At 42.7% G+C, this 25,225-nt stretch overlaps 1 protein-coding gene across 2 annotated transcripts in view; it reads left to right on the top strand.

Annotated features, from left to right (window-relative positions):
• The window catches only part of DCC (DCC netrin 1 receptor), a 1,118,040-nt gene extending 1,099,472 nt beyond the window's left edge, over positions 1-18,568 (top strand). For both annotated transcript variants that reach the window (XM_077282231.1, XM_077282240.1), the window contains exons 28-29: positions 13,900-14,042; positions 14,544-18,568. In XM_077282231.1, coding sequence (XP_077138346.1) covers positions 13,900-14,042; positions 14,544-14,633 — 233 coding nt within the window. In that variant the 3' untranslated portion in view covers positions 14,634-18,568. The remainder of the gene's footprint in view (positions 1-13,899; positions 14,043-14,543) is intronic.
• Positions 18,569-25,225: the final 6,657 nt, after the last annotated feature.

Genomic DNA, 25,225 nt, shown 5'->3' on the forward strand with positions numbered 1-25,225 from the left:
GTGTGTATTATCCCTGTACTGTGACATCACCGTGTGTATTATCCCCGTACTGTGACATCACCGTGTGTATTATCCCCGTACTGTGACATCACCGTGTGTATTATCCCCATACTGTGACATCACTGTGTTTATTATCTCTGTACTGTGACATCACTGTGTGTATTATCCCTGTACTGTGACATCACTGTGTGTATTATCCCTGTACTGTGACATCACCGTGTGTATTATCCCCGTACTGTGACATCACCGTGTGTATTATCCCCGTACTGTGACATCACTGTGTGTATTATCTCTCTGCCGCATTTGACACTGTGGATCACCAGCTCCTTCTCACTATGCTCCGCTCCATAGGCCTCAAGGACACAGCCCTCTCCTGGTTCTCCTCCTTCCTATCTGACCGCTTCTTCACTGTATCCTTTGCCGGCTCCTCTTCCTCTCCTCATCCCCTCCTCATCCCCTTACTATCGTGGTTCCGCAGGGCTCAGTCCTAGGCCCCCTCCTCTTTTCTCTTTACACGGCCCCTATTGGACAAACAATCAGCAGTTTTGGGTTCCAGTATCATCTCTATGCTGATGACACCCAATTATTCACTTCTTCCCCTGTCATCACTCCTACCCTAATTCAAAATACCAAGGATTGTCTGTCTGCTGTCTCTAACATCATGTCCTCCCTCTATCTGAAACTAAATCTCTCCAAAACGGAACTTCTTGTGTTTCTCCCCTCTACTAACCTCACTCTACGTAACAGCAAAATTACCCTGGAGGGTTCAACCAAAACTCCCAAGCAGCATGCCCGCTGTCTTGGGGTCATATTCGACTCCGAACTTTCCTTTACTCCCTATATCCGATCACTCTCTCGCTCTTGTCACTGGCATCTTAAAAAATCTCCAGAATCCGACCTTTTCTCACCTTTGAAACTGCTAAGACTCTTACTGTTGCTCTTATTCATTCTCGTCTGGACTACTGCAATCTACTTCTGATCGGTCTCTCTCTTACCAAACTTTCTCCTCTCCAATCCATCTTGAATGCGGCAGCCAGGGTCATATTTCTGTCTAACCGCTTCACCGATGCCTCCATTCGCTACAGGGTCCAGTATAAACTCATCTCTCTCACCCACAAAGCCCTCCACAGTTCTGCACCGCCTTATATCTCCTCTCATCTCTCTCTATCGCCCTACACGTGCCCTCCGTTCTACAAACGACCTAAGGCTAACATCCCCCGTAATCCGAACCTCGCACCTCCGTCTACAAGACTTCTCTCGTGCTGCCCCAGCTCTCTGGAATGCTCTTCCCCAGATGATCAGACTGATACCTAGCCCCGACCTATTCAAGCGCGCTGTAAAAACCCATCTATTCAAACAAGCTTACCTCATCAACTACTCAGTAAACTAACTTTGCCCTGTTCCCTCCTTCCAAATATCACTCTGAATCTGCACCCTACTATTCATGTGTCTCCACACCCTCCATGCACATGATAACTGCACTTGATACTTGACTATTGCACTTAAACACACGGGCCGATGACCGGATCATGCAGCTTTGTATGAAAATCCCTATGTATTATAATTGCCAGACCTGAAATAACAAGCACTTTTCACCTATTGTGACCCCCCATTTCCTTGTAGATTGTAAGCTTGCGAGCAGGGACCTCACCCCTAATGTCACTGTTTAAATTGTCTTAACTTGTATTGAATTTGTCTGTATAAGTCCCTGCTTAATTGTAAAGTGCTGCGGAATATGGTGGCGCTATATAAATAAAGATTATTATTATTATTATTATTATATTATTATTATCCCCATATTGTGACATCATTGTGTGTATTATCACTGTACTGTGACATCACTGTGTGTATTATCTCTATACTGTGACATCACTGTGTGTATTATCCCTGTACTGTGACATCACTGTGTGTATTATCCTCGTACTGTGACATCACCGTGTGTATTATCCCTGTACTGTGACATCACTGTGTGTATTATCTCTATACTGTGACATCACTGTGTGTATTATCCCTGTACTGTGACATCACTGTGTGTATTATCCCTGTACTGTGACATCACCGTGTGTATTATCCCTGTACTGTGACATCACCGTGTGTATTATCCCTGTACTGTGACATCACCGTGTGTATTATCCCTGTACTCTGACATCACTGTGTGTATTATCCCTGTACTGTGACATCACTGTGTGTATTATCCCGGTACTGTGACATCACCGTGTGTATTATCCCTGTACTCTGACATCACTGTGTGTATTATCCCCATACTGTGACATCAGTGTGTGTATTACCCCTGTACTGTGACATCACTGTGTGTATTATCCCCGTACTGTGACATCACTGTTTAGTATCCCTGAGCTGTGACATCACTGTGTGTATGATCCCTGTACTGTGACATCACTGTGCGAATTACCCTGTACTGTGACATCACTGTGTATATCATCCCCGTACTGTGACATCACTGTGTGTATTATCCCTGTACTGTGACATCACTGTGTGTATTACCCCTGTACTGTGACATCACTGTGTGTTTCATCCCCGTACTGTGATATCACTGTGTGTACTACCCCTGTACTGTGACATCACTGTGTGTATTATCCCTGTACTGTGACACCACTGTGTGTATTATTCCTGTACTGTGACATCACTGTGCATATTATCCCTGTACTGTGACATCGCTGTGTGTATTATCCCTATACGGTGGCATCACTGTGTGTATTATCTCTGTACTGTGACATCACTGTGTGTATTATCCCTGTATTGTGACATCACTGTGTGTATTATCCCTGTACTGTGACATCACTGTCTGTATTACCCCTGTACTGTGACATCATTGTGTGTATCATCCCCGTATTGTGATATCACTGTGTGTACTACCCCTGTACTGTGACATCACTGTGTGTACTACCCCTGTACTGTGACATCACTGTGTGTATTATTCCTGTACTGTGACATCACTGTGTGTATCATCCCCGTATTGTGATATCACTGTGTGTACTACCCCTGTACTGTGATATCACTGTGTGTACTACCCCTGTACTGTGACATCACTGTGTGTATTACCCCTGTTCTGTGACATCACTGTGTGTATCATCCCCGTGCTGTGACATCACTGTGTCTATTACCCCTGTACTGTGACATCACTCTGTGTATTATCCCTGTACTGTGACATCACTGTTTAGTATCCCTGAGCTGTAACATCACTGTGTGTATGATCCCTGAGCTGTGACATCACTGTGTGTATGATCCCTGAGCTGTGACATCACTGTGTATATCATCCCCGTACTGTGACATCACTGTGTGTATTATCCCTTTACTGTGACATCACTGTGTGTATTACCCCTGTACTGTGACATCACTGTGTGTATTACCCCTGTACTGTGACATCACTGTGTGTATTATCCATGTACTGTGACATCACTGTGTATTATCCCTGTACTGTCACATCACTGTGTATTATCCTTGTACTGTGACATCACTGTTTAGTGTCCCTGAGCTGTGACATCACTGTGTGTATTATCCCTGTACTGTGACATCACTGTGTGTATTATCCCTGTACTGTGACATCACTGTGTATTATCCCTGTACTGTAACATCACTGTGCGTGTTATTTCTGTACTGTGACATCACTGTGTGTATTATCCTTGTATTGTGACATCACTGTGTGTATTATCCCTGTACTGTGACATCACTGTATATATTATTCTTGTACTGTGACATCACTGTGTGTATCATCCCTGTACTGTGATATCACTGTGTTTATCTCTGTACTGTGACATCACTGTGTTTATCATCCCTGTACTGTGACATCACTGTGTACATTATTCTTGTACTGTGACATCACTGTGTGCATTGCCTATATACTGTGACAGTGTATGCATCTTATAGGGATTTAGCTCGTTGGTAGTTGGCATCATTCACACAGGCATGCGCTTTCTTGTCCAAACAGAAAGGTCTATTAACTCCATCAACTTCCAGCAGAAAGTAATAACAAAACAAAGAACAATTCAGCTTCTCAATTCTCAAAGTCCAATACTCGGCCTCCTGCAGAGTCTAAGCAGCTTACACACGTCCTCCACCTTACATCCACAGCTTATGCAGTGCCCCAGAGTCCTGGTCGTTGCAGTACTGATGCTCCGCCACTAAGGGGAGCGACGGTACATCTGATGGCACTTAAGGAGTTCACCTGACCAGGTATCACAGTCACACACTACATTTCACATTCCAGCACCAGGGGGAGCAAAGGGTTCTATGTATTAGGCCACTCCTCACACTCTGGTAAAACTGGGGGTGGATAGGAAGTTAGTCAGAAGCTGACTGGGTTGGAACCAGGCTACATCCTGTGGCAGAGGGTGTTGCGGGGGAAGATTCAGGGGGGTCTCTGTCAGGGGTGGAATCCTGGCAGTGACCTAGCGAACAGAACAGAACGTTATGGAGCCGGGCCTGCACCTGTTGCGGTGGCATCCTAAGAAAGGAAACGAAGAGAAGTTTATTGTGGAGAAGTGAGAAACGAGATCACAGCAAAGAGGAGATAAAGCCAGTAGGAGTCGTGCCCCGAGATCGGCAACATCCTACTGAGGCGCGTAGCCGGTGGCCGGAACGCCAAGGAAGTATTAGCTCCAAGCTCCAAGCTTTTACTTCAAACAGCGGCAGGACAGTTGATTATAGGTTGGCTGTCTCACCTAAATCACCTAAGCAGACATAGGGGGCAATTGTGGGAGAGGGGCGACGCTAGGGTCCCGGAAGAACTCCAGGCCTACCCGTCATACGGGTGTGTCCTAGCCATATCATCTGGGGGACGGAGAAGAACATCAGATACAGACACAACAGTTGTGAGGACTATCCCGTGGTGCTCAGCAGGGAGGTACTACAACACACAGGCGCTAGTAGGTAGGCTACTGATTTCCACCTGCAAAGGGAACTCTGGATGTGCCTTCGGACCGGCCGGTCTCAGCCAGCCCTGTTAGCAGTACTCTGGATTGCGGATCCCGAAGCCTTCAGTAAAGAGGTAAAGAGACTGCAACCCTGTGTCCTCGTTATTTACTGCGCCTTGCACCATGCCCCAACCCACCACCACCTTTCATTGGACGCCCCTTAGCAGGGTCACGGACCGGGTCTAGCTGCCGTGACAACCCCAGGACTGAGACTGAGAGGCCCGGTACTGAGTACCCCGCGGCCCTGTGTCTGGGGGCGCTCCACTTACACAGGTCCTCCACCTTACATCCACAGCTTACACACATCCTCCACCTTACATCCGCAGCTTACACACGTCCTCCACCTAAGGCTATTTTCACACTTGCGTCGTGCACTGCACGTCGCAATGCGTCATTGTGGCTAAAAAACGCATCCTGCAAAATTGCTTGCAGGATGTGTTTTTTGTCCATAGACTAACATTAGCGACGCTTTGCGACGCATTGCTACACGTCGCAACCGTCATGCAACGGTTGCGTCGTGTTGCGTCGTACCATCGGCACCAAACAATGTTGCATGTAACGTATTTGACGTGTCCGCCATTTCTGACCGCACATGCGTGGCCGGAACTCCGCCCCCTCCTACCCGCACCTCATAATGGGGCAGCGGACGCATTGAAAAACAGCATCCGCTGCCAACTTTGTGCGGCGCTTTCACTGCTTGCGTCGGTACGTCGCAACGACGCAATTCGTCATGCGTCGTACAACGCAAGTGTGAAAGTAGCCTTACATCCACAGCTTACACAGGTCCTCCACCTTACATCCACAGCTTAACCAGGTCCTCCACCTTACATCCACAACTTACACAGGTCCTCCACCTTACATCCACAGCTTACACACGTCCTCTACCTTACATCCACAGCTTACACAGGTCCTCCACCTTACATCCGCAGCTTACACAGGTCCTCCAACTTACATACATCCTCCACCTTACATCCACAGCTTACACACGTCCTCCACCTTACATCCACAGCTTACACAAGTCCTCCAACTTACATACGTCCTCCACCTTACATCCACAGCTTACACAGGTCCTCCACCTTACATCCACAGCTTACACAGGTCCTCCACCTTACATCCACAGCTTACACAGGTCCTCCACCTTACATCCACAGCTTACACAGGTCCTCCACCTTACATCCACAGCTTACACAGGTCCTCCACCTTACATCCACAGCTTACACAGGTCCTCCACCTTACATCCACAGCTTACACAGGTCCTCCACCTTACATCCACAGCTTACACAGTTCCTCCACCATACATCCACAGCTTACACACGTCCTCCACCTTACATCCACAGCTTACACAGGTCCTCCACCTTACATCCACAGCTTACACACGTCCTCCACCTTACATATACAGCTTACACAGGTCCTCCACCTTACATCCACAGCTTACACAGGTCCTCCACCTTACATCAACAGCTTACACCGGTCCTCCACCTTACATCCACAGCTTATACACGTCCTCCACCTTACATCCACAGCTTACACAGGTCCTCCACCTTACATCCACAGCTTAACCAGGTCCTCCACCTTACATCCACAACTTACACATGTCCTCCACCTTAAATCCACAGCTTACACAGGTCCTCTACCGTACATCCACAGCTTACACAGGTCATCCACTTTACATCCACAGCTTACACAGGTCCTCCAACTTACACACGTCCTCCACCTTACATCCACAGCTTACACACGTCCTCCACCTTACATCCACAGCTTACACACGTCTTCCACCTTACATCCACAGCTTACACACGTCCTCCACCTTACATCCACAGCTTACACAGGTCCTCCACCTTACAACTACAGCTTACGCAGGTCCTCCACCTTACATCCACAGCTTACACAGGTCCTCCACCTTACAACTACAGCTTACACACATCCTCCACCTTACATCCACAGCTTACACAGGTCCTCCACCTTACATCCACAGACCCAAATACCAGAGGTATTTGCACCTATAAAGACAAGCAATGAAGTGCTCAGCTTCCCTTTTACACCAGCTGCACCTCCTGGATTGGGGGGTGGGAATAACTAGCTCCCCATCTCATCTAATAATTTCTAGCAAACCTGGAACCATATAGTAGTCCTATTAATCCTCTCAAGGATTATATCCAGGATTCTGCCAACCTCTTGTTTACAATATATATACTGTTATATCACCATGTGAATTTTTCCTGCACTGTTAGAGCAATGTGTGCATTATTTATATAGCGTGACATCACTGTGTGCATTATTTATATAGAGTGACATCACTGTGTGCACTATTTACTGTATATAGTGAAACATAACTGTGTGAACTATTCTTGCACTATGACATCACCATGTACATTATCCATGTGCTGTGACATCGCTGTGCATTTTATATAGTGTGACATCACTGTGTGCACTATTTGTATAGTGTGACATCACTGTGTGCATTATTCTTGTACTGTGACATCTGTTGTGAATTCTGCTCTTGGGCTCCCTCCGGTGGTTGTTAGTGGTAGTGCAGTTGTCTTGGGGTTGTAATCCAGGGCAGGTGTTTCTGCTGATTGCAGCTCTACTAGGTGTTTAGGTGTGCAGGATCCATTACTCCTGGCCAGATGTCCATTGTTCTTGGAGGGATTGCATCTCTCTCTGGTTCCTCATGCTCTGCTGCCAATTCAGCTAAGATAAGTGTCTGGTTTTTTGTCTCTGTGCACACATGCATTGTGCTTGGCAATTCAGTGCAATTCATTGTGTTTTTGTCCAGCTTAGACTTTGTTTGGATTTTTCAGTCAAGCTGGATTCTCAGGAGTTGCAGATATACTTGCTATGTCTTTAGTTAGATGTAGAATATTTGTATTTTCTGCTGTGGATATTTTTAGGATTTTAATACTGACCGCTTAGAATTCTGTCCTATCCTTTTCTATTTAGCTAGAAGTGCCTCTTTTGCTAAATTCTGTTTTTCTGCCTGCTTGTGTCTTTCCTCTTATACCCACAGTCAATATTTGTGGGGGGCTGCCTATCCTTTGGGGTTCTGCTCTGAGGCAAGATAGAATTCCCATTTCCACCTATAGGGGTATTTAGTCCTCCGGCTGTGTCGAGGTGTCTAGGACGTGTTAGGTACACCCCACGGCTACTTCTAGTTGCAGTGTCAGTTTAGGGTTTGCGGTCAGTACAGATACCACTTACTCCTGAGAAAGTCTCTCATGCGGCTCCAAGGTCACCGGATCATAACAGTACAACTGGCCAACAATGAGTTAAATGCATCTCAGAAGAAGGGAAGAAAGGTGTTGAGCCTTTTTTTTTCTGTAGCCTGTTTTTTCTTTCCTTCCCTCTTTTCCTCTGGGTGACTGAGGAGACTTGTGCTAGCATGGATGTTCAGGGATTAGTTTCTCGTGTAGACCAGCTTGCTGCTAGGGTACAGGGTATTTCTGATTATATTGTTCAGACTCCGCTTTTAGAGCCTAGGATTCCTACTCCTGATTTGTTTTTTGGGGACAGGTCCAAATTTTTGGAGTTTTAAAAACAACTGTAAACTGTTTTTTGCTCTGAAACCTCGTTCCTCTGGTGATCCCATTCAGCAGGTGAAAATTGTCATCTCCCTGTTGCGTGGCGACCCTCAGGATTGGGCATTTTCACTGGAATCTGGGAATCCGGCCTTGCTTAATGTAGATGCCTTTTTTCAGGCTCTAGGATTATTATATGATGAACCAAATTCTGTGGATCAAGCAGAGAAGACCTTGTTGGCCCTGTCTCAGGGTCAAGAAGCGGCAGAATTGTATTGTCAGAAATTTAGAAAATGGTCTGTGCTGACTAAATGGAATGATGATGCTTTGGCTGCAATTTTCAGAAAGGGTCTTTCTGAATCTGTTAAAGATGTTATGGTGGGGTTTCCCACGCCTGTTGGTCTGAGTGATTCTATGCCTCTGGCCATTCAGATTGATCGGCGCTTGCGGGAGCGCAGAACTGTGCGCGCTGTGGCGTTGTCCTCAGAGCAGATGCCTGAGCCTATGCAGTGTGATAGGATTCTGTCTAGAACGGAACAACAAGGATTCAGACGTCAGAATTGGTTGTGTTTTTATTGTGGCGATGCTTCTCATGTCATTTCAGTCTGCCCTAAGCGTACAAAGAGAACCGCTAGTTCAGTTACCATCAGTACTGTACAACCTAAATTTCTGTTATCTGTGACCTTGATCTGCTCATTGTCGTCATTTTCTGTCATGGCGTTTGTGGATTCAGGCGCCGCTTTGAACTTAATGGACTTTGAATTTGCCAGGCGTTGTGGTTTCCCCTTGCAGTCTTTGCAGAACCCTATTCCTTTAAGGGGCATTGATGCTACACCTTTGGCTAAAAATAAACCCGTTTTGGACACAGGTGACCATGTGCATGGCGCCAGCCCATCAGGAAGATTGTCGTTTTCTGGTGTTGTATAATTTGCATGATGCTATTGTGCTGGGTTTTCCATGGTTGCAGATACATAATCCTGTGTTGGATTGGAAGTCTATGTCTGTGACTAGTTGGGGTTGTCAGGGGGTTCATAATGACGTTCCTTTGATGTCAATCTCCTCTTCCACCTCTTCTGAGGTTCCAGAGTTTTTGTCTGATTTTCAGGATGTATTCGATGAGCCCAAGTCCAGTTCCCTTCCACCACATAGGGACTGTGATTGTGCTATTGACTTGATTCCAGGCTGTAAGTTTCCCAAGGGCCGACTTTTCAACCTGTCTGTTACTGAACATACCGCCATGCGGAGTTATGTTAAGGAGTCTTTGGAGAAGGGGCATATTCGGCCATCTTCTTCACCGTTGGGAGCGGGATTTTTTTTTGTTGCTAAGAAGGATGGCTCCTTGAGACCCTTTATTGATTATCGCCTCTTGAAAAAGATCACGGTCAAGTTTCAATACCCTTTACCTTTGCTTTCCGATTTGTTTGCCAGGATTAAGGGGGCTAGTTGGTTTACTAAGATTGACCTTCGGGGGGCATATAATCTTGTTCATATTAAGCAGGGTGACGAATGGAAAACTGCGTTTAATACGCCCGAAGGCCATTTTGAATACCTTGTGATGCCATTCGGACTCTCTAATGCTCCATCTGTTTTTCAGTCCTTCATGCATGATATCTTCCGGAATTATCTTGATAAATTCATGATTGTATATTTGGATGATATCTTGATTTTTTCCGATGATTGGGAGTCTCATGTGAAACAGGTCAGGATGGTGTTTCAGATGCTTCGTGATAATGCTTTGTTTGTGAAGGGGTCTAAGTGTCTCTTTGGAGTGCAGAAGGTTTCTTTTTTGGGCTTCATTTTTTCTCCCTCATCTATAGAGATGGATCCGGTTAAGGTTCAGGCCATTCATGATTGGATTCAGCCCACATCCGTGAAGAGCCTTCAGAAATTTTTGGGCTTTGCTAATTTTTATCGCCGTTTCATTGCTAACTTCTCCAGTGTAGTTAAACCCCTGACCGATTTGACGAAGAAAGGCGCTGATGTAACGAATTGGTCCTCTGTGGCTGTCTCTGCCTTTCAGGAGCTTAAACGCCGATTTACTTCTGCCCCGGTGTTGCGTCAGCTGGATGTTTCTCTTCCGTTTCAGGTTGAGGTTGACGCTTCTGAGATTGGGGCAGGGGCCGTTTTGTCTCAGAGGAATTCTGTTGGTTCCTTGATGAAACCTTGTGCCTTCTTTTCCCGTAAGTTTTCGCCTGCTGAACGCAATTATGATGTCGGCAATCGTGAGTTGTTGGCTATGAAGTGGGCGTTTGAGGAATGGCGACATTGGCTTGAGGGAGCCAAGCACCGTATTGTGGTCTTGACTGATCATAAAAATCTGATTTACCTCGAGTCTGCCAAACGGCTGAATCCTAGACAGGCTCGATGGTCCTTGTTTTTCTCCCGCTTTGATATCGTGGTCTCGTATCTTCCGGGTTCTAAGAATATTAAGGCTGATGCCCTCTCTAGGAGTTTTTTGCCTGATTCTCCTGAGGTACTGGAACCGGTCGGCATTCTGAAGGAAGGGGTGGTCCTTTCGGCCATTTCCCCTGATTTGCGACGGGTTCTGCAGGAATTTCAGGCTGACAAACCTGACCGCTGTCCAGTGGGCAAACTGTTTGTTCCTGACAGATGGACTAGTAGAGTGATTTCTGAGGTTCATTGTTCTGTGTTGGCAGGCCATCCTGGTATTTTTGGTACCAGAGATTTGGTTGGTAGGTCCTTTTGGTGGCCTTCTTTGTCGCGTGTTGTGCGTTCTTTTGTGCAGTCCTGTGGGACTTGTGCGCAGGCCAAGCCTTGTTGTTCCCGTGCTAGCGGGTTGCTTTTGCCTTTGCCGGTCCCTGAGAGGCCCTGGACGCATATTTCTATGGATTTTATTTCAGATCTTCCAGTTTCCCAGAGGATGTCGGTTATCTGGGTGGTTTGTGACCTGTTCTCTAACATGGTTCATTTGGTGCCTTTGCCTAAATTGCCTTCCTCTTCTGATTTGGTTCCGTTGTTTTTTCAGCATGTGGTTCGTTTGCATGGTATTCCGGAGAATATTGTGTCCGACAGAAGTTCCCAGTTTGTTTATAGGCTTTGGCGGGCCTTTTGTGCTAGGCTGGGCATTGATTTGTCTTTTTCTTCCGTATTTCATCCGCAGACAAATGGCCAGACCGAGCGAACTAATCAGACTTTGGAAACTTATTTGAGATGCTTTTGTGTAATAATCGGGCTAGTTCGGCTACCTTGGTTGGCAGGTTGAGCCTTCTGACTGTCCTGGTGTGGATTCTGTGGTTGACAGGTTGCAGCAGATTTGGGCTCATGTGGTGGACAATTTGGTGCTGTCTCAGGAGGAGGCTCAGCATTTTGCTAACCGTCGTCGGTGTGTTGGTTCCCGGCTTCGGGTTGGGGATTTGGTCTGGTTGTCTTCCCGTCATGTTCCTATGAAGGTTTCTTCCCCTAAGTTTAAGCCATGGTTTATTGGTCCTTATAGGATTTCTGAGATTATCAATCTGGTGTCTTTTCGTTTGGCCCTTCCGGCCTCTTTTGCCATCCATAATGTTTTCCATAGATCTTTATTGCGTAAATATGTGGTGCCCGTTGTTCCCTCTGTTGATCCTCCTGCTCCTGTGTTGGTTGATGGGGAGTTGGAGTATGTGGTTGAGAAGATTTTGGATTCTCACCTTTCGAGGCGGAGGCTTCAGTACCTTGTCAAATGGAAGGGCTATGGCCAGGAGGATAATTCTTGGGTTTTTGCCTCTGATGTCCATGCTGCTGATTTGGTCCATGCCTTTCATCTGGCTCGTCCTGATCAGCCTGGGGGCTCTGGTGAGGGTTCGGTTACCCCTCTTCAAGGGGGGTACTGTTGTGAATTCCGCTCTTGGTGGTTGTTAGTGGTAGTGCAGTTGTCTTGGGGTTGTAATCCAGGGCAGGTGTTTCTGCTGATTGCAGCTCTACTAGGTATTTAGGTGTGCAGGATCCATTACTCCTGGCCAGTTGTCCATTGTTCTTGGAGGGATTGCATCTCTCTCTGGTTCCTCATGCTCTGCTGCCAATTCAGCTAAGATAAGTGTCTGGTTTTTTGTCTCTGTGCACACATGCAGTGTGCTTGGCAATTCAGTGCAATTCATTGTGTTTTTGTCCAGCTTAGACTTTGTTTGGATTTTTCAGTCATGCTGGATTCTCAGGAGTTGCAGATATACTTGCTATGTCTTTAGTTAGATGTAGAATATTTGTATTTTCTGCTGTGGATATTTTTAGGATTTTAATACTGACCGCTTAGAATTCTGTCCTATCCTTTTCTATTTAGCTAGAAGTGCCTCTTTTGCTAAATTCTGTTTTTCTGCCTGCGTGTGTCTTTCCTCTTATACTCACAGTCAATATTTGTGGGGGGCTGTCTATCCTTTGGGGTTCTGCTCTGAGGCAAGATAGATTTCCCATTTCCACCTATAGGGGTATTTAGTCCTCTGGCTGTGTCGAGGTGTCTAGTACGTGTTAGGCACACCCCACGGCTTCTTCTAGTTGCGGTGTCAGTTTAGGGTTTGCGGTCAGTACAGATACCACTTACTCCTGAGAAAGTCTCTCATGCGGCTCCAAGGTCACCGGATCATAACAGACATCACCATGTACATTATCTATGTGCTGTGACATCACTGTGTGCATTATTTTTATAGTGTGACAGTACTATGTACTTTATTTATAGTGTGACATCACTATGTGCATTATTTATATAGTGTGACATCACTGTGTGCATTATTTACATAGTGTGACATCACTGGATGCACTATTTATATAGTGTGACATAACTGTGTGCATTACTCATATAGTGTGATATCACTGTGTGCATTATTTTTGTACTGTGTCATCACCATGTACATTATCTATGTGTTGTGACATTACTGTGTGTGTTTTTCTTGTACTGTGACATCGCCATGTACATTATCTATGTTTTGTGACATCACTGTGTGCGTTATTCTTGTGCGGTGACATCACCATGTACATTATCTATGTTTTGTGACATCACTGTGTTCGTTATTCTTGTACTGTGACATCGCCATGTACATTATTTATGTGTTGTGACATCTCTGTGTGCGTTATTCTTGTACTGTGACATCACCATGTACATTATCTATGTGCTGTGACATCACTGTGTGCCTTATTCTTGTACTGTGACATCACCATGTACATTATCTATATGCTGTGATATTACTGTGTGCACTTTGTGCATTCTTCCTTTTTTTGTGATTTACCTGTACTGTATATGCTAAATCTACACCCTAAAGGAACCAATTATAATTGGGGGGTTTTCACAATTCCTGAAAAAGATGATGATTTTTGCTGTATGGCCTCACAATTACTTTCTTACGCATCTGAATTTTATGAAATATTTTGAAACTTGGAAAACTTCTCTGAATACATTTTCTTAGACAATACAATAAAATAAAAATTGAAAAAGTACAACAGTATCTTATTCTCTTTTTTTTTATTTTTAGGGTCCAGTTTACCCAAGCCACAAGTAAAGACAGCGTCATTGGGTCTGGCTGGAAAAGCAAGATCTCCTCTGCTCCCGGTGTCAGTGCCAACTGCTCCAGAAGTATCGGAGGAAAGTCATAAACACACAGACGACCCTGCCAGCGTAAGACCCACTTCCGATCTTCACATTGCTGGAAACATCACTGACGGAAGACCTTTATTGTCAAAAACACATTGTAGGAATATAGCCATCCATCACTTCGTTCTCACTGCTCATTGTCACCCTCCACTGAGTGATCTTTCGAAGACCATTCAGCCATTGGCCAAGAGTGTGCCAAATTTGCAGTCATAATGGGCCCTCACTGAGCAATGGGCCCAATAGACTGCATTCTACAAAAGATCGCATGACAAATAATCTTTGAGATGGAGCAGGATCACAGATTATAAATCAGGGCCGAGAAAGTTGAAGTTTCACCTCCTTCAATGGCTTTACGAACAAGAATGAGTTGGAACGTGTAGGAGAATTTTATTGACACATGTTATTTTTTTTTTTTTCCCGTTTAGCATGATTATTGAAAATAATGTAAATAAGTATTTAAAAATATAATTCTAAAAAATAAAATAATAATTTAAAAAAATATATATATTTTTTTTGTATTTACAGGTTTACGAGCAAGACGACCTAAGTGAGCAAATGGCAAGCTTGGAAGGTTTGATGAAGCAGCTCAATGCGATCACAGGCTCTGCTTTTTAACTGCATCTGAAAAAAAAAGATTAATTCTTTTTGTCGGCGGCGGGGCCTGGAAAGCATTGCAGAGCAATGTGCTTTAGTTCCCTCTGAATGGCAGCCAAGGAGTTAATCGGACAGCCAGGAACGTTGCAGCATACCAGTGTTTTGCAGTCAATCGTTGCCCATGAAAACCAATGGACAGACCCACAGGCCTTTTCCAACCACGGATTTAATACTTGCAAGAATTCTCCCGACCGACCTTCGCTCATTGACTCATCTCCACACAAACGCTTTATCTGTTCCTTGTGTCCGCAGAAATCAATGTAAGGATTTTGTGTCAAAGGTTCTTTTTGCTTGGAAAGATGAAGCGACGCTTCAGAGGCTAAAAACGTCATTATGTCAGACCCGCTCTATAATTTCAGCCTCAAGATATATTTATTGCTAAAATCAAAAGTATTCCATGTTCATTATTTCAGCGTTTTAAGAAGGGTGTTGTATTTAATCATTTAAATTTTTATTTTTTTACACTAGTTGTACATTTTATTTTAGGTAGAGATTTTATTTTCAGCATAGAGAAATGCTGTAGTATAGACACATAACAAAATGTAAAGAAAAAAAAATCACTAAAAGAAATGTAAAGAATCCAACAGTTAAATAATTATGATGTACAGATGATCCAGAACGCGTTGCATCGGATAGTTCTCCATTACGTTAAGTATTTTTTTTCCATTTTAAGAGACAGAAGAACCTCCAACGATACTTGCCACTAACTGGTGCATTGCTCAATTACTTTGCCTAATGGCTCATGTGTGCAAAGGAGGTCTCCGTACTTGTGTGACTCTCTGAAGGTCCATAGGACTCAATATTTATCAAGAAAGCACATAGAGGTAGAGCTTCTAGATAAGAATACCTCCTGTAGGAAGTCAAGCTCTCTGTCAGCAGTTAGGGTACACACATAAACGTCCACAGAGCCCAAATAAAAAGAAACAGCAGCCTTTTTGCAGCACAAACAAATAACAAAACAGTCCCTTCAAAATATTTCAAAAGTCTCACCCATTGGGTTTTATATCCACCTCTCAGGGTCTGTCAGAGACTCTCCACCCTTAACGGTCTTTTCCTTCTCTCCAAACATCACAGAGACTGCTAGCCCAGCTGCCTGTTATTAGACGAGCAAACCCTGGGCTGAAGTGTATGAGAGCGACCTTCCCCACCCAGGTTCTTTTGATCGCTCCTAAATCCCAGACCCAAAATCCAGTCTACTAAAAATAATCCTCTGAGTAACCCATTATTACTTCCGGGACTTACATCACCGAGGCCAGCCACCTCGGTGACACACACCTACCATCGAGTACTTTACCTCCTGCTTCCCTACACTCCATACATGAACCAATTTTTTCCTGTTTCACCAATATGGAATTCAACAAGGAAAAAATAATGCTTCTGTATAAAACCGAAGATGTACATGAAAGTCTTTATGCATATCGATAGAACCCCTATTATGTCTCTGAAAAAAATGAAACCATAGAATATCGTGCAGTTTAAGCCCCTTCAGAACCTTTTGAAGATTCTGTAAAACTTTGGGATTCCAATACCCAACCACATTGCTTTTTCTAAATATTCCTGTACCTGTAAAAATGTCAAATGTTAAGGAAGTCGGAAGTAGTACTGAGGCGGTCTAAGAGTTATTTGAGAATTGACCCCTTTAGGTCTCTCACACTTGGTCACTTTGACATTTGTACGCTTCCACTTTAATATGGAGATACAAAAAAAGTCAGGAAATGACCCATCAGATTCCACGTTGGGATAACTGCTTTTAAGAAAGGATATCTTTGTAATATTATACCGTATGGAAGAATCTTATGGTGTGGAATTGGACAGATGGGTCAACCATGTGCATGAAGCTTAAAGATGGCTTTACAATTTCAATATCAGCTGGCCAACAGTTCTTAATAGAAAACTCTCTATTCTTTTCATCCAAGTGTGCACGTGTTTTCAGTCTAGAATTGTTGCGTAACTCCTTCAAAAACAAAGGATCAGGCATGTTAAAATTCAACATGACCAATCCTTTTTTCCTCACATATGCCAAAAAAAAAACAGTGACCAAACCAGTCCTACTGAAATCAACCCATCTGACAATTTGTACAACCACTTAAAAACCAATAAATTGCATTTATCACCATTTTTACTAGATAATTCTTAGTTAAGTAATATCAAACAGTACAATACACATCCAAGAGAACATTTTTCACCTAGGCATTATGCCAGCAGTATTGAATCTATTTGCAGTTGTCACCACCAGCGTACACAGATGTCGACCAAGGAGGAAGATTTCTGGAAAACAATTCTTTGACCTCAAACGTCCCTCTGGTTATGATTTATGTCTGGTGCTCGACAGTAGCAATGAAGCACAGATGAGTGGGTACAGGGCACTGTCTGTTATCTTCTTTTTAAAATTGATACTATACATCATACAGTGTCTACTGGCACACAGTATCGGAGGTTTCGCCGTTTTTCTGATCTTTACAACTAGTTACATCCAGTTGTGTCAAAAGTCAGATAAATTCTATTCCACCGGTTCAATTGGAAAAGTTGAGAAGACCAATTCCATCAGTAGCTGCATCCGTTGGAGGATTCTACACTTAATTATTAGAAATCATTAATCATTTTACTTTTACATTAATTTGTTGTAAATCTCTTCATTATCACATTTACTAGCTGCCATGTCGTAGAGTCAACTAAAACCCAAACGTTCTATTTACTAAAACCAAGTGCCAATGGCACCAATTTTTAACTGGCATTTAGCAAATTTCAAGGATGTGCTTGTGCAACACGCAAGTCTCCCCATCATACCAATGTTGTATTTAAAAGAGTTGTCCATTCTAGACGGTCCATTTTAATGCATCCTATTAGGGAATTCTGAATTAATAGAGGGAGAATCCTTTGTTCAGGATTCTCATCTCTTGGCTAGATTGGAGAGTGGTTACAAAGAGCATCTCCAGCTCTGGAGGACCTGGCTGGACCGAAATTGTGGAATTCTTCATTTTCCCTGCAGTAAAAAATACCCTTATTGCCAGCTTTCCTCATATATTAAAGCTGATCACTGGGATCCTAGCAGAGGGACACTTTATAATTAACTTATTGTCAAGAGACCTTTCTAGCAATTAGATTGGACCCCTATAAAATCTCAAATACTTCATATAGCCCTATGACAGTGTTCCCCAACTTCGGTCCTCAAGAGCCACCAACAGGTCATGTTTTCAAGATTTCCTTAGTATTGCCCAGGTGATAATTGCATCACCTTCACAGACAATTCCATCACCTGTGAAATACTAAGGAAATCCTGAAAACTGCCCTATGATATGGAAGCCTCACATATTGACACATCAATCCCCGTTATATTTGTATCAATTGCCATTCACCGATGTAGTACACATTTGACATATTTATATGGGGATTAAAGCTTTCACATGGCATATAAGTGTGAATGGTATTACCTACCTTAAATACTTGACGTTGACACTCTTCCTTTCCGTTACACATTGTTTTTGAAGGATAGTTCCACCTGGACAATGACAATTTTTGAAAAGGTTACCTGAATTTTGAGCAGTTTCCTCTTTTGCTCATGAGTATAATATTTGGATCATTTCTACCTTTTTCTTAGATAGGTATCAGCCTCTAGAGGTGACCTATATCATCAATATTTAACAGAGTTAGAGATGGAGTCTTGAGGGCGAGTCTGTTCATGGCAATATCAATGCATATGTCTTGCCTATACTAGGGACTTCTACTTTTTAATATTTTTTAAGAAGGATCATTAACTTCCCATAATATTGGCCCCAAATTTCCCTTCCTAAAATAATTTAAATTGTACGTGATGTCCCAACTTATCTTGGCTTGACATGTATACTTAAAGGACTTTTTCAAGTTTTACTAAAGTGTTACTTACCGCTTCCCACAAACCCCCCCCATTACAGCACTTTGCCAGAACCAGAAGCATCCACACAGTGGCCTAAGCCATCGGGTGCCTGAATGGTTGCCGCAACATCACTTTTGGTCTCAACAGAGTCCGTTGGGTTGGGGGAGAACTAAGTAGCACTTTTATGTATTTGGCACCTCCTTTGTTTAGAAGGCCCGGTGTATGGTCATGTATTTGTCATGTCTCAACAATGACATCAGTCCAGACTCACAAATAAGAAGAGGTACAGGCTCATGTCAGCAAGTGAGATAAGCTTCACAGGTCTCCGGTCGGGCAGTCACGGACGACAAACATGGCAGCTGGACCAGGGTCCTTTTTGCTCAACTCTCCATCATAGCCACTGAACCAGTGTTTTGGGAATATTTTTGCCTTATTTTACTATGCAGATAATGGAAGACCACGTAAGATGTTTTCGTAGTCGGTTGGTGGAACTATCCGTTCAATACAATTTTTCTTACATTCCTGATAGACATTGTAACCACCATGACCTAACAGTATTGTAGATGACTAAGCTAATAAGTGAGCTACAGTAGCCCTCATTTAGGACGTCAGATCAGTATGGCATCTTATTGGCTTCCTCTACGGGAAAAAGTAGAGTATCTATGTACCTCCAATAGGTAGCACTTGTGAGATTTACTCCCTCTAAAAAAAGGCTTAGAATGAACATTTCAACCACAATATCACCCGTTCTCCACAATCACAAACTTAATTTGCAGCTCAAAAGTTTGCATCATCTCAGAACACGCATACATTTTGCAACACCTAGAAAATTAACCTAGAAGCATCTAAACAATTTTGTAATTTATCGTTGTATTGATTCATCTTTTTCTTTATGTGCAAAATTGTCTTTTTCCCATAGTGACTGATATAATATTTTTTGTCATTTTTATACTTTAGAGTAGAGTATTAGGCGGAGAAAGATCGGTTGCTATGCGGTACCTCACAGTTGTGCACATGTCATTGAATATAATTAATCAAGACACTTGGGTTTTTCTATCTTTTTTACCCTTTTATTGTAATTTTTTGTGAGCACTGAATGTTGTAAACTTGTTTCAACCTGTTACCGATCTCCCCACTTTTTTGTCCTCCTGCTTGTTGTATTGCAAGTTTGTACATGCTCCGATCATTGCTATACTATCGTGGGTCGTATGTCACAGTATGCTGCACTCTTTTCAGAGCAAGGAGAGCAAAGTGGTAATAAAAAAAGACAAAAAAAAGACAAAAAAAATACATAAAAAAAATAAAAACATTTTTTTATAACTGTAAAATAATTCTGCCAGTTCCAGACTTTGTGAACTGGTTTGGGCAAGGGGCGGGGTGTGCTTTTTTATAAGTATTATTTAATTTATTCTTTAGATTGTTCCTTTTTAGGTAAATTATGATAAAATTGGTATCCGCTATGAAATAGCTGAGCTTGGCTTTTGAAACTGATGTACATTTCTTATAATATTTGTACAAATGTTTTCTTGGGCTCCAAAGTTCTGATTTTTATTTCTTTATTTCTTTCATATTCTTGTAAGTCTTTATGAAGTATGAAATCAATTCACTAAAGATTATCCATTTGTTGGGATTTTAATTTGGTAAAAAAATAAATTCTTGTTAGCGTTTGATTCTATGCTATTGGTCTATTCTACACTTTTGTTGCCTTAGTTGAGAACCTTTCCGTGAGTCCACAAATAGCGTTAAAATATGAGTCAACATAAGTTTTTCCAAAATTTCAAGAACAGTTTGCAAATTGGCCGCGTGGTTTTGCAGAGAAACAGTGTTTTTTTGCGTAATTTTTGGAGTAAAAGATTGGTTTTAGGCATTTCAATTTAATTGCCTTTTGCAACATTTTACCACCAATTTTTGGAATTCTTTGAGTTTTCCTGACGATGTTGATCTGATTTTCATTATTCAAATGCTTTCAGCCAAGTCATCATTTGCGAGTTTGTCTCAAATTGTAATAAGAAGTTCAAACTCATCAGACAAGATTCACATAGGTGGACACCAACACCAAATTAAGGTACATGCAATGATACTCCACATTTGTTGAAAATGACCTCAAGTAAATGGTTACCTTATTATATAATCATGGCCTCCAAATAGTTTTAGGTCCACACTTAGACCCTTATTCATATAAATCAATTTTCTGATGTCTTTCTTTATTTCCTTGTGAACTTTGCTCCAAAATCATTAGAATGTCATACAATGTTACGTTTGGTGCCAATTTTTCGCTCTTTGGCTCTTTTTTTGTGCCTTTATACAGTAACATGTCTCACAACCCTTTCAATAGGCTTCAAAATAACATGTATTAGTCTTCAACTATACAAAACATTAAAAATAAATGACCAATTTTGCATTCTGCTATAGTACTGGAGTAGCCTTGTGAAAAATTAAGCAAGATTTCCAAAAAGTTGCAATATATCTATATAATGAAAACTATGTCCACATTGTCGAGCAAACCCCAAAAAGTGACATGGACTGAAAAGCGTAAAGAAGACACAAAAGCAATGCAAAAATTAAAATGCCTAAAATACAAACTTTTGCTCCAAAAAAAAGGTGCAAAGTAATGATGAATATGGGCCATTGTTGTTTTCTTTTCCTATATGCTAGGCAAGCATTTTAAGATACAGAAATTTTGTCCCCTTGAAATTTTATGTTGCCTGTAGAGGATAATATAGAGAATACAGACTCTTTGGGCACTAACATATTTAAACTGACTTCCATGAAGCACAGCGGAAACTCTTTGCTGAATTGAACATATTACTGGATGATGTCTTGTCCTATAAACTATTGTTTTGGTATATTTTATTATTTTCTTTATTTTTTCAATTTTATTTTGCATCTTAAATTGTCTGAGTCTTATGAACCCTGAAAAAAAAAGTTGTTTAAGAAATAAGAAAAGAAAAAAAAAACATTTGTAAATTGTAAACATTTGTCTCAACACAAGGTATTCGAGAACCTCTGTGTCGGTCCTACTTTCGGAAACTTGTGTGCGTTTTACTGGTTGTACATCTCTTTAAAAAAGAGCCAAGTCAGTTATTTCGGATACGAACCATCTCCAAATGGAAAGAAGAAGTAGTAGAATTTCTTGAATTGTTAACCAAATTAGATTAGTGATTGCAATATTTAAATGTCAATTCTGTTCTCCGAGAGGAAACTTAATAACTTCTAGTTTAAAATTGACTGTTTCTACACACAATCTTGGATACTACTTCAAGGAGAGAAGGGTTTTTTAATGCACTGTAGAACAGTCCCATCTTCATCTTTTTATAGAAATGTTACCCGATGTTGCATTCTTTTGTTTATTGAATAAAATTTTGATACAAAACAATTGTATTGGTTTCAAATTGTCTTATTGCCTAGCAGGATATGTACAACATTGACGAATTTATTAAATTTTTTAAATAAATTTTTATTTTTATTTTATTTACTCACAATGGGGTTGTCTTGTAAAAGGAACGGATATGTTTTACGTTCATGCAGTCTGACCTGTGGACAGAGTGGTGTAGAGAAGGAGAACCCTGAGCAGAAGGTTTGCTGGGAAAGATGCAATATAAGATCTCATGGGCATCTTATAAAAACTTAATTCCAGCTCACCTAGTTGCTCTATGCTCATCCACCTGGGGTTCTGACACCGGCCTCGCCCTGGCCTCACATCAAGGAAAATAGAAAAAATTGGAGTCTGGCTCAACAGGACTGGATTTTCCTTTTTTTTTTATCTTGCAAAAGAAAATATAGCGCATACAAAATAAAAATTTACATGGTCGACATGACCCATTCGACGCGTTTCGACTGCACTAAGTGGTCTTACTCATGACTCATCCAGGGGCTGATAGTTCGACTGCCTCCGTACCATGCAAAACCCACAGCCTCCCAACTTTTGGTTGGCCAACAGCTTTTGTATCTTCTTACAGTATAGTCTGTAGTCACAGCCCATGCTCCATACCACGACCGTAGCACATGTCTCCTGCCCCAGCCAGCAACAAAAGTCCTTAAGATAGTTCCTCACATCCAGACGATAGATATCACGGCTGTAGCATGTGTCTCAAGCTCCAGTCGGCAATCCATCTCCAATCTCTATAGGCTATCTTTCCATGGGCACCAAACATGTATGTACCTATAAAGGCTATGCCAGTAAACGACACAGACACACTGGCCCTCATTGAACGCAGAGGTTTTCCCATTCAGGGATGGCAAAAGTAATACAAAAGAACACCAGTATCAGCTCAAATAGATATTACTCATTGGGAGTCACAAGATTTAAGGCTACAAAATCTATAGAAGAGGTAACAAGGTTTGACATAGGTAGATGAATGGTTATACAGCAACAAGCTTTACTGGTGACATTTTACTAGTACTTGCAGCAGTCTGCTGGCAAACACTTCAGCAGCACTTCCTTCACTTAGACACAGTTTCTGTCTCCTTAACTGTGCGGTGGAGCACACATGCACATTGCTGGTTGTGGCCACCTCTTGTCAGCATTGCAAGGAGTAACTCTTTTCTGGTACCTTATTGTGTCTAATCTCTGCTTTTATAGCAACTAAATTTAGCTCTGTTACTAGATACCCTCTTTATTCTCAATGATAAGTCTTTGTGCTCCCCTGTGTTGTGGCAAATCTCTGATCCAAGAGGGTTTCTTGGTCTACATCAAATGAAGTGCAGAAAAGACCTCTTTATTTGCTCCTGTTTGGCTATGCCTAGTTCCAGGAGCTGTTCATCAACTGGCAAGTGTTAAGGCCCCGTCTCACATAGCGAGATCGCTAGCGAGATCGCTGCTGAGTCACAAGTTTTGTGACGCAACAGTGACCTCAGTAGCGATCTCGCTTTGTGTGACACGTACCAGCGAGCAGGCCCCTGCTGCGAGATCGCTGGTCGTGTCGGAATGGCCTGGACCGTTTTTTGGTCGTTGAGGTCCTGCTGACATCGCTGAATCGGTGTGTGTGACACGGATTCAGTGATGTCTTCACTGGTAACCAGGGTAAACATCGGGTTACTAAGCGCAGGGCCGCGCTTAGTAACCCGATGTTTACCCTGGTTACCAGCGTAAAAGTAAAAAAAACAAACACTACATACTTACATTCCGGTGTCTGTCCCCCGGCGTTCTGCTTCTCTGCACTGTGAGCGCCGGCTGGCCGGAAAGCGAGCACAGCGGTGACGTCACCGCTGTGCTTTCCGGCTGGCGCAGACACAGTGGAGAGAAGCAGAACGCCGGGGGACAGACACCGGAATGTAAGTATGTACTGCTTTTTTTTTTTTACTTTTACGCTGGTAACCAGGGTAAACATCGGGTTACTAAGCGCGGCCCTGCACTTAGTAACCCGATGTTTACCCTGGTTACCTGGGACCTCGGCATCATTGGTCGCTGGAGAGCGGTCTGTGTGACAGCTCCCCAGCGACCACACAGCGACAAAACAGCGACGCTGCAGCGATCAGCATCGTTGTCTGTATCGCTGCAGCGTCGCTGTGTGTGACGGGGCCTTTACTCACTCCAACTTGCTAGCTATCTGACTGGCAGACCTTTTCCTTTCTTCCTTATCACAGTACTCTGTGTACACATTTAGGTGACGTTGCAGACATGCCACTACTGATTCCGTACTCCCCGTAAGGGCTTGCTAATGTGAACGCATAACACGGCCAAATGATATCCAATATTTTATCGGATAGAACTCCAATGCTGGACTATGGGACAGTGCACACCTGCGATCTTTTTCTCATGCCAATGAGAAAACAATCGCAGCATGCTGTGAGTGCATCTGGATTACGTTCCCCCTTACAACTCTATGGGTGCATGTGAAACTTCGGACTGCACTCGAATGTTGGATGTCAGACAATTCTCATTTGAGAGAATCAGATCACACCCAGATGACACTCTGACAGAGTTTGAGCCAAGTGTCATTATCATAATCGCCCCGATTCTCTTGCATGAGAGAACCAATGGCCATGTGACCCCGGCCTTATTCAGCATTTTACAAAGCAGCTTAGTGTGTTAACTGTTTATGGTCTGCATTCTTCACTTAAGACCTAACTCCTATTGCTTAGAGACACACATTCTGGGCATGTTAGACCTAGGGCATGTTACCTACAAAATGTACTGATTCGCAGTCTCTCTCTTCCCACATGCGGCAGTTCACTGGATCTGTCAGTCAGATGTTGCAGCATACAGCTAAACCCATAGCACAGTGGAATACATAGAATTATGTATACCAACATATATTAGCATTATCCTTGGCATTAAATAGTCCTGGACAGCTCACAAAGTAGTATCAGAGGTTTCCACAACAGTCTGCTAAATTTGTGATTTTAAAGTATGGCATATTCATTTTCAATCTCCATACATGCCATGAAATTTGTGGAAGAAATCCAAGGCTGACCTTCAGATTTCCTGCTGTGAATTTACAGTTTGAACCGTCATGGCTCTACATGCGGATTAGTCTCTGTCTATACAGCTAATCCGTGTGAGTTTCCAGGCCGAATGTGCGTGAAAACTGCTAGAAGAAGTGACATTTTGCTTACTAAACTGGTTTCAAAAACTGTTTCGGAAATGTCCCCAACCTTATAAAAAAACAAGGAAGTTTGTTGGTTCTTTAAGCACAAATTTTAACCTGCAATACGTGTAAAACTCCAACTCTAATGTGAACAGAGCCTGAGACTGCAG

Source organism: Ranitomeya variabilis, chromosome 1 (assembly GCF_051348905.1).
Source record: "Ranitomeya variabilis isolate aRanVar5 chromosome 1, aRanVar5.hap1, whole genome shotgun sequence".
NCBI classification, from domain to species: Eukaryota; Metazoa; Chordata; class Amphibia; order Anura; family Dendrobatidae; genus Ranitomeya; species Ranitomeya variabilis.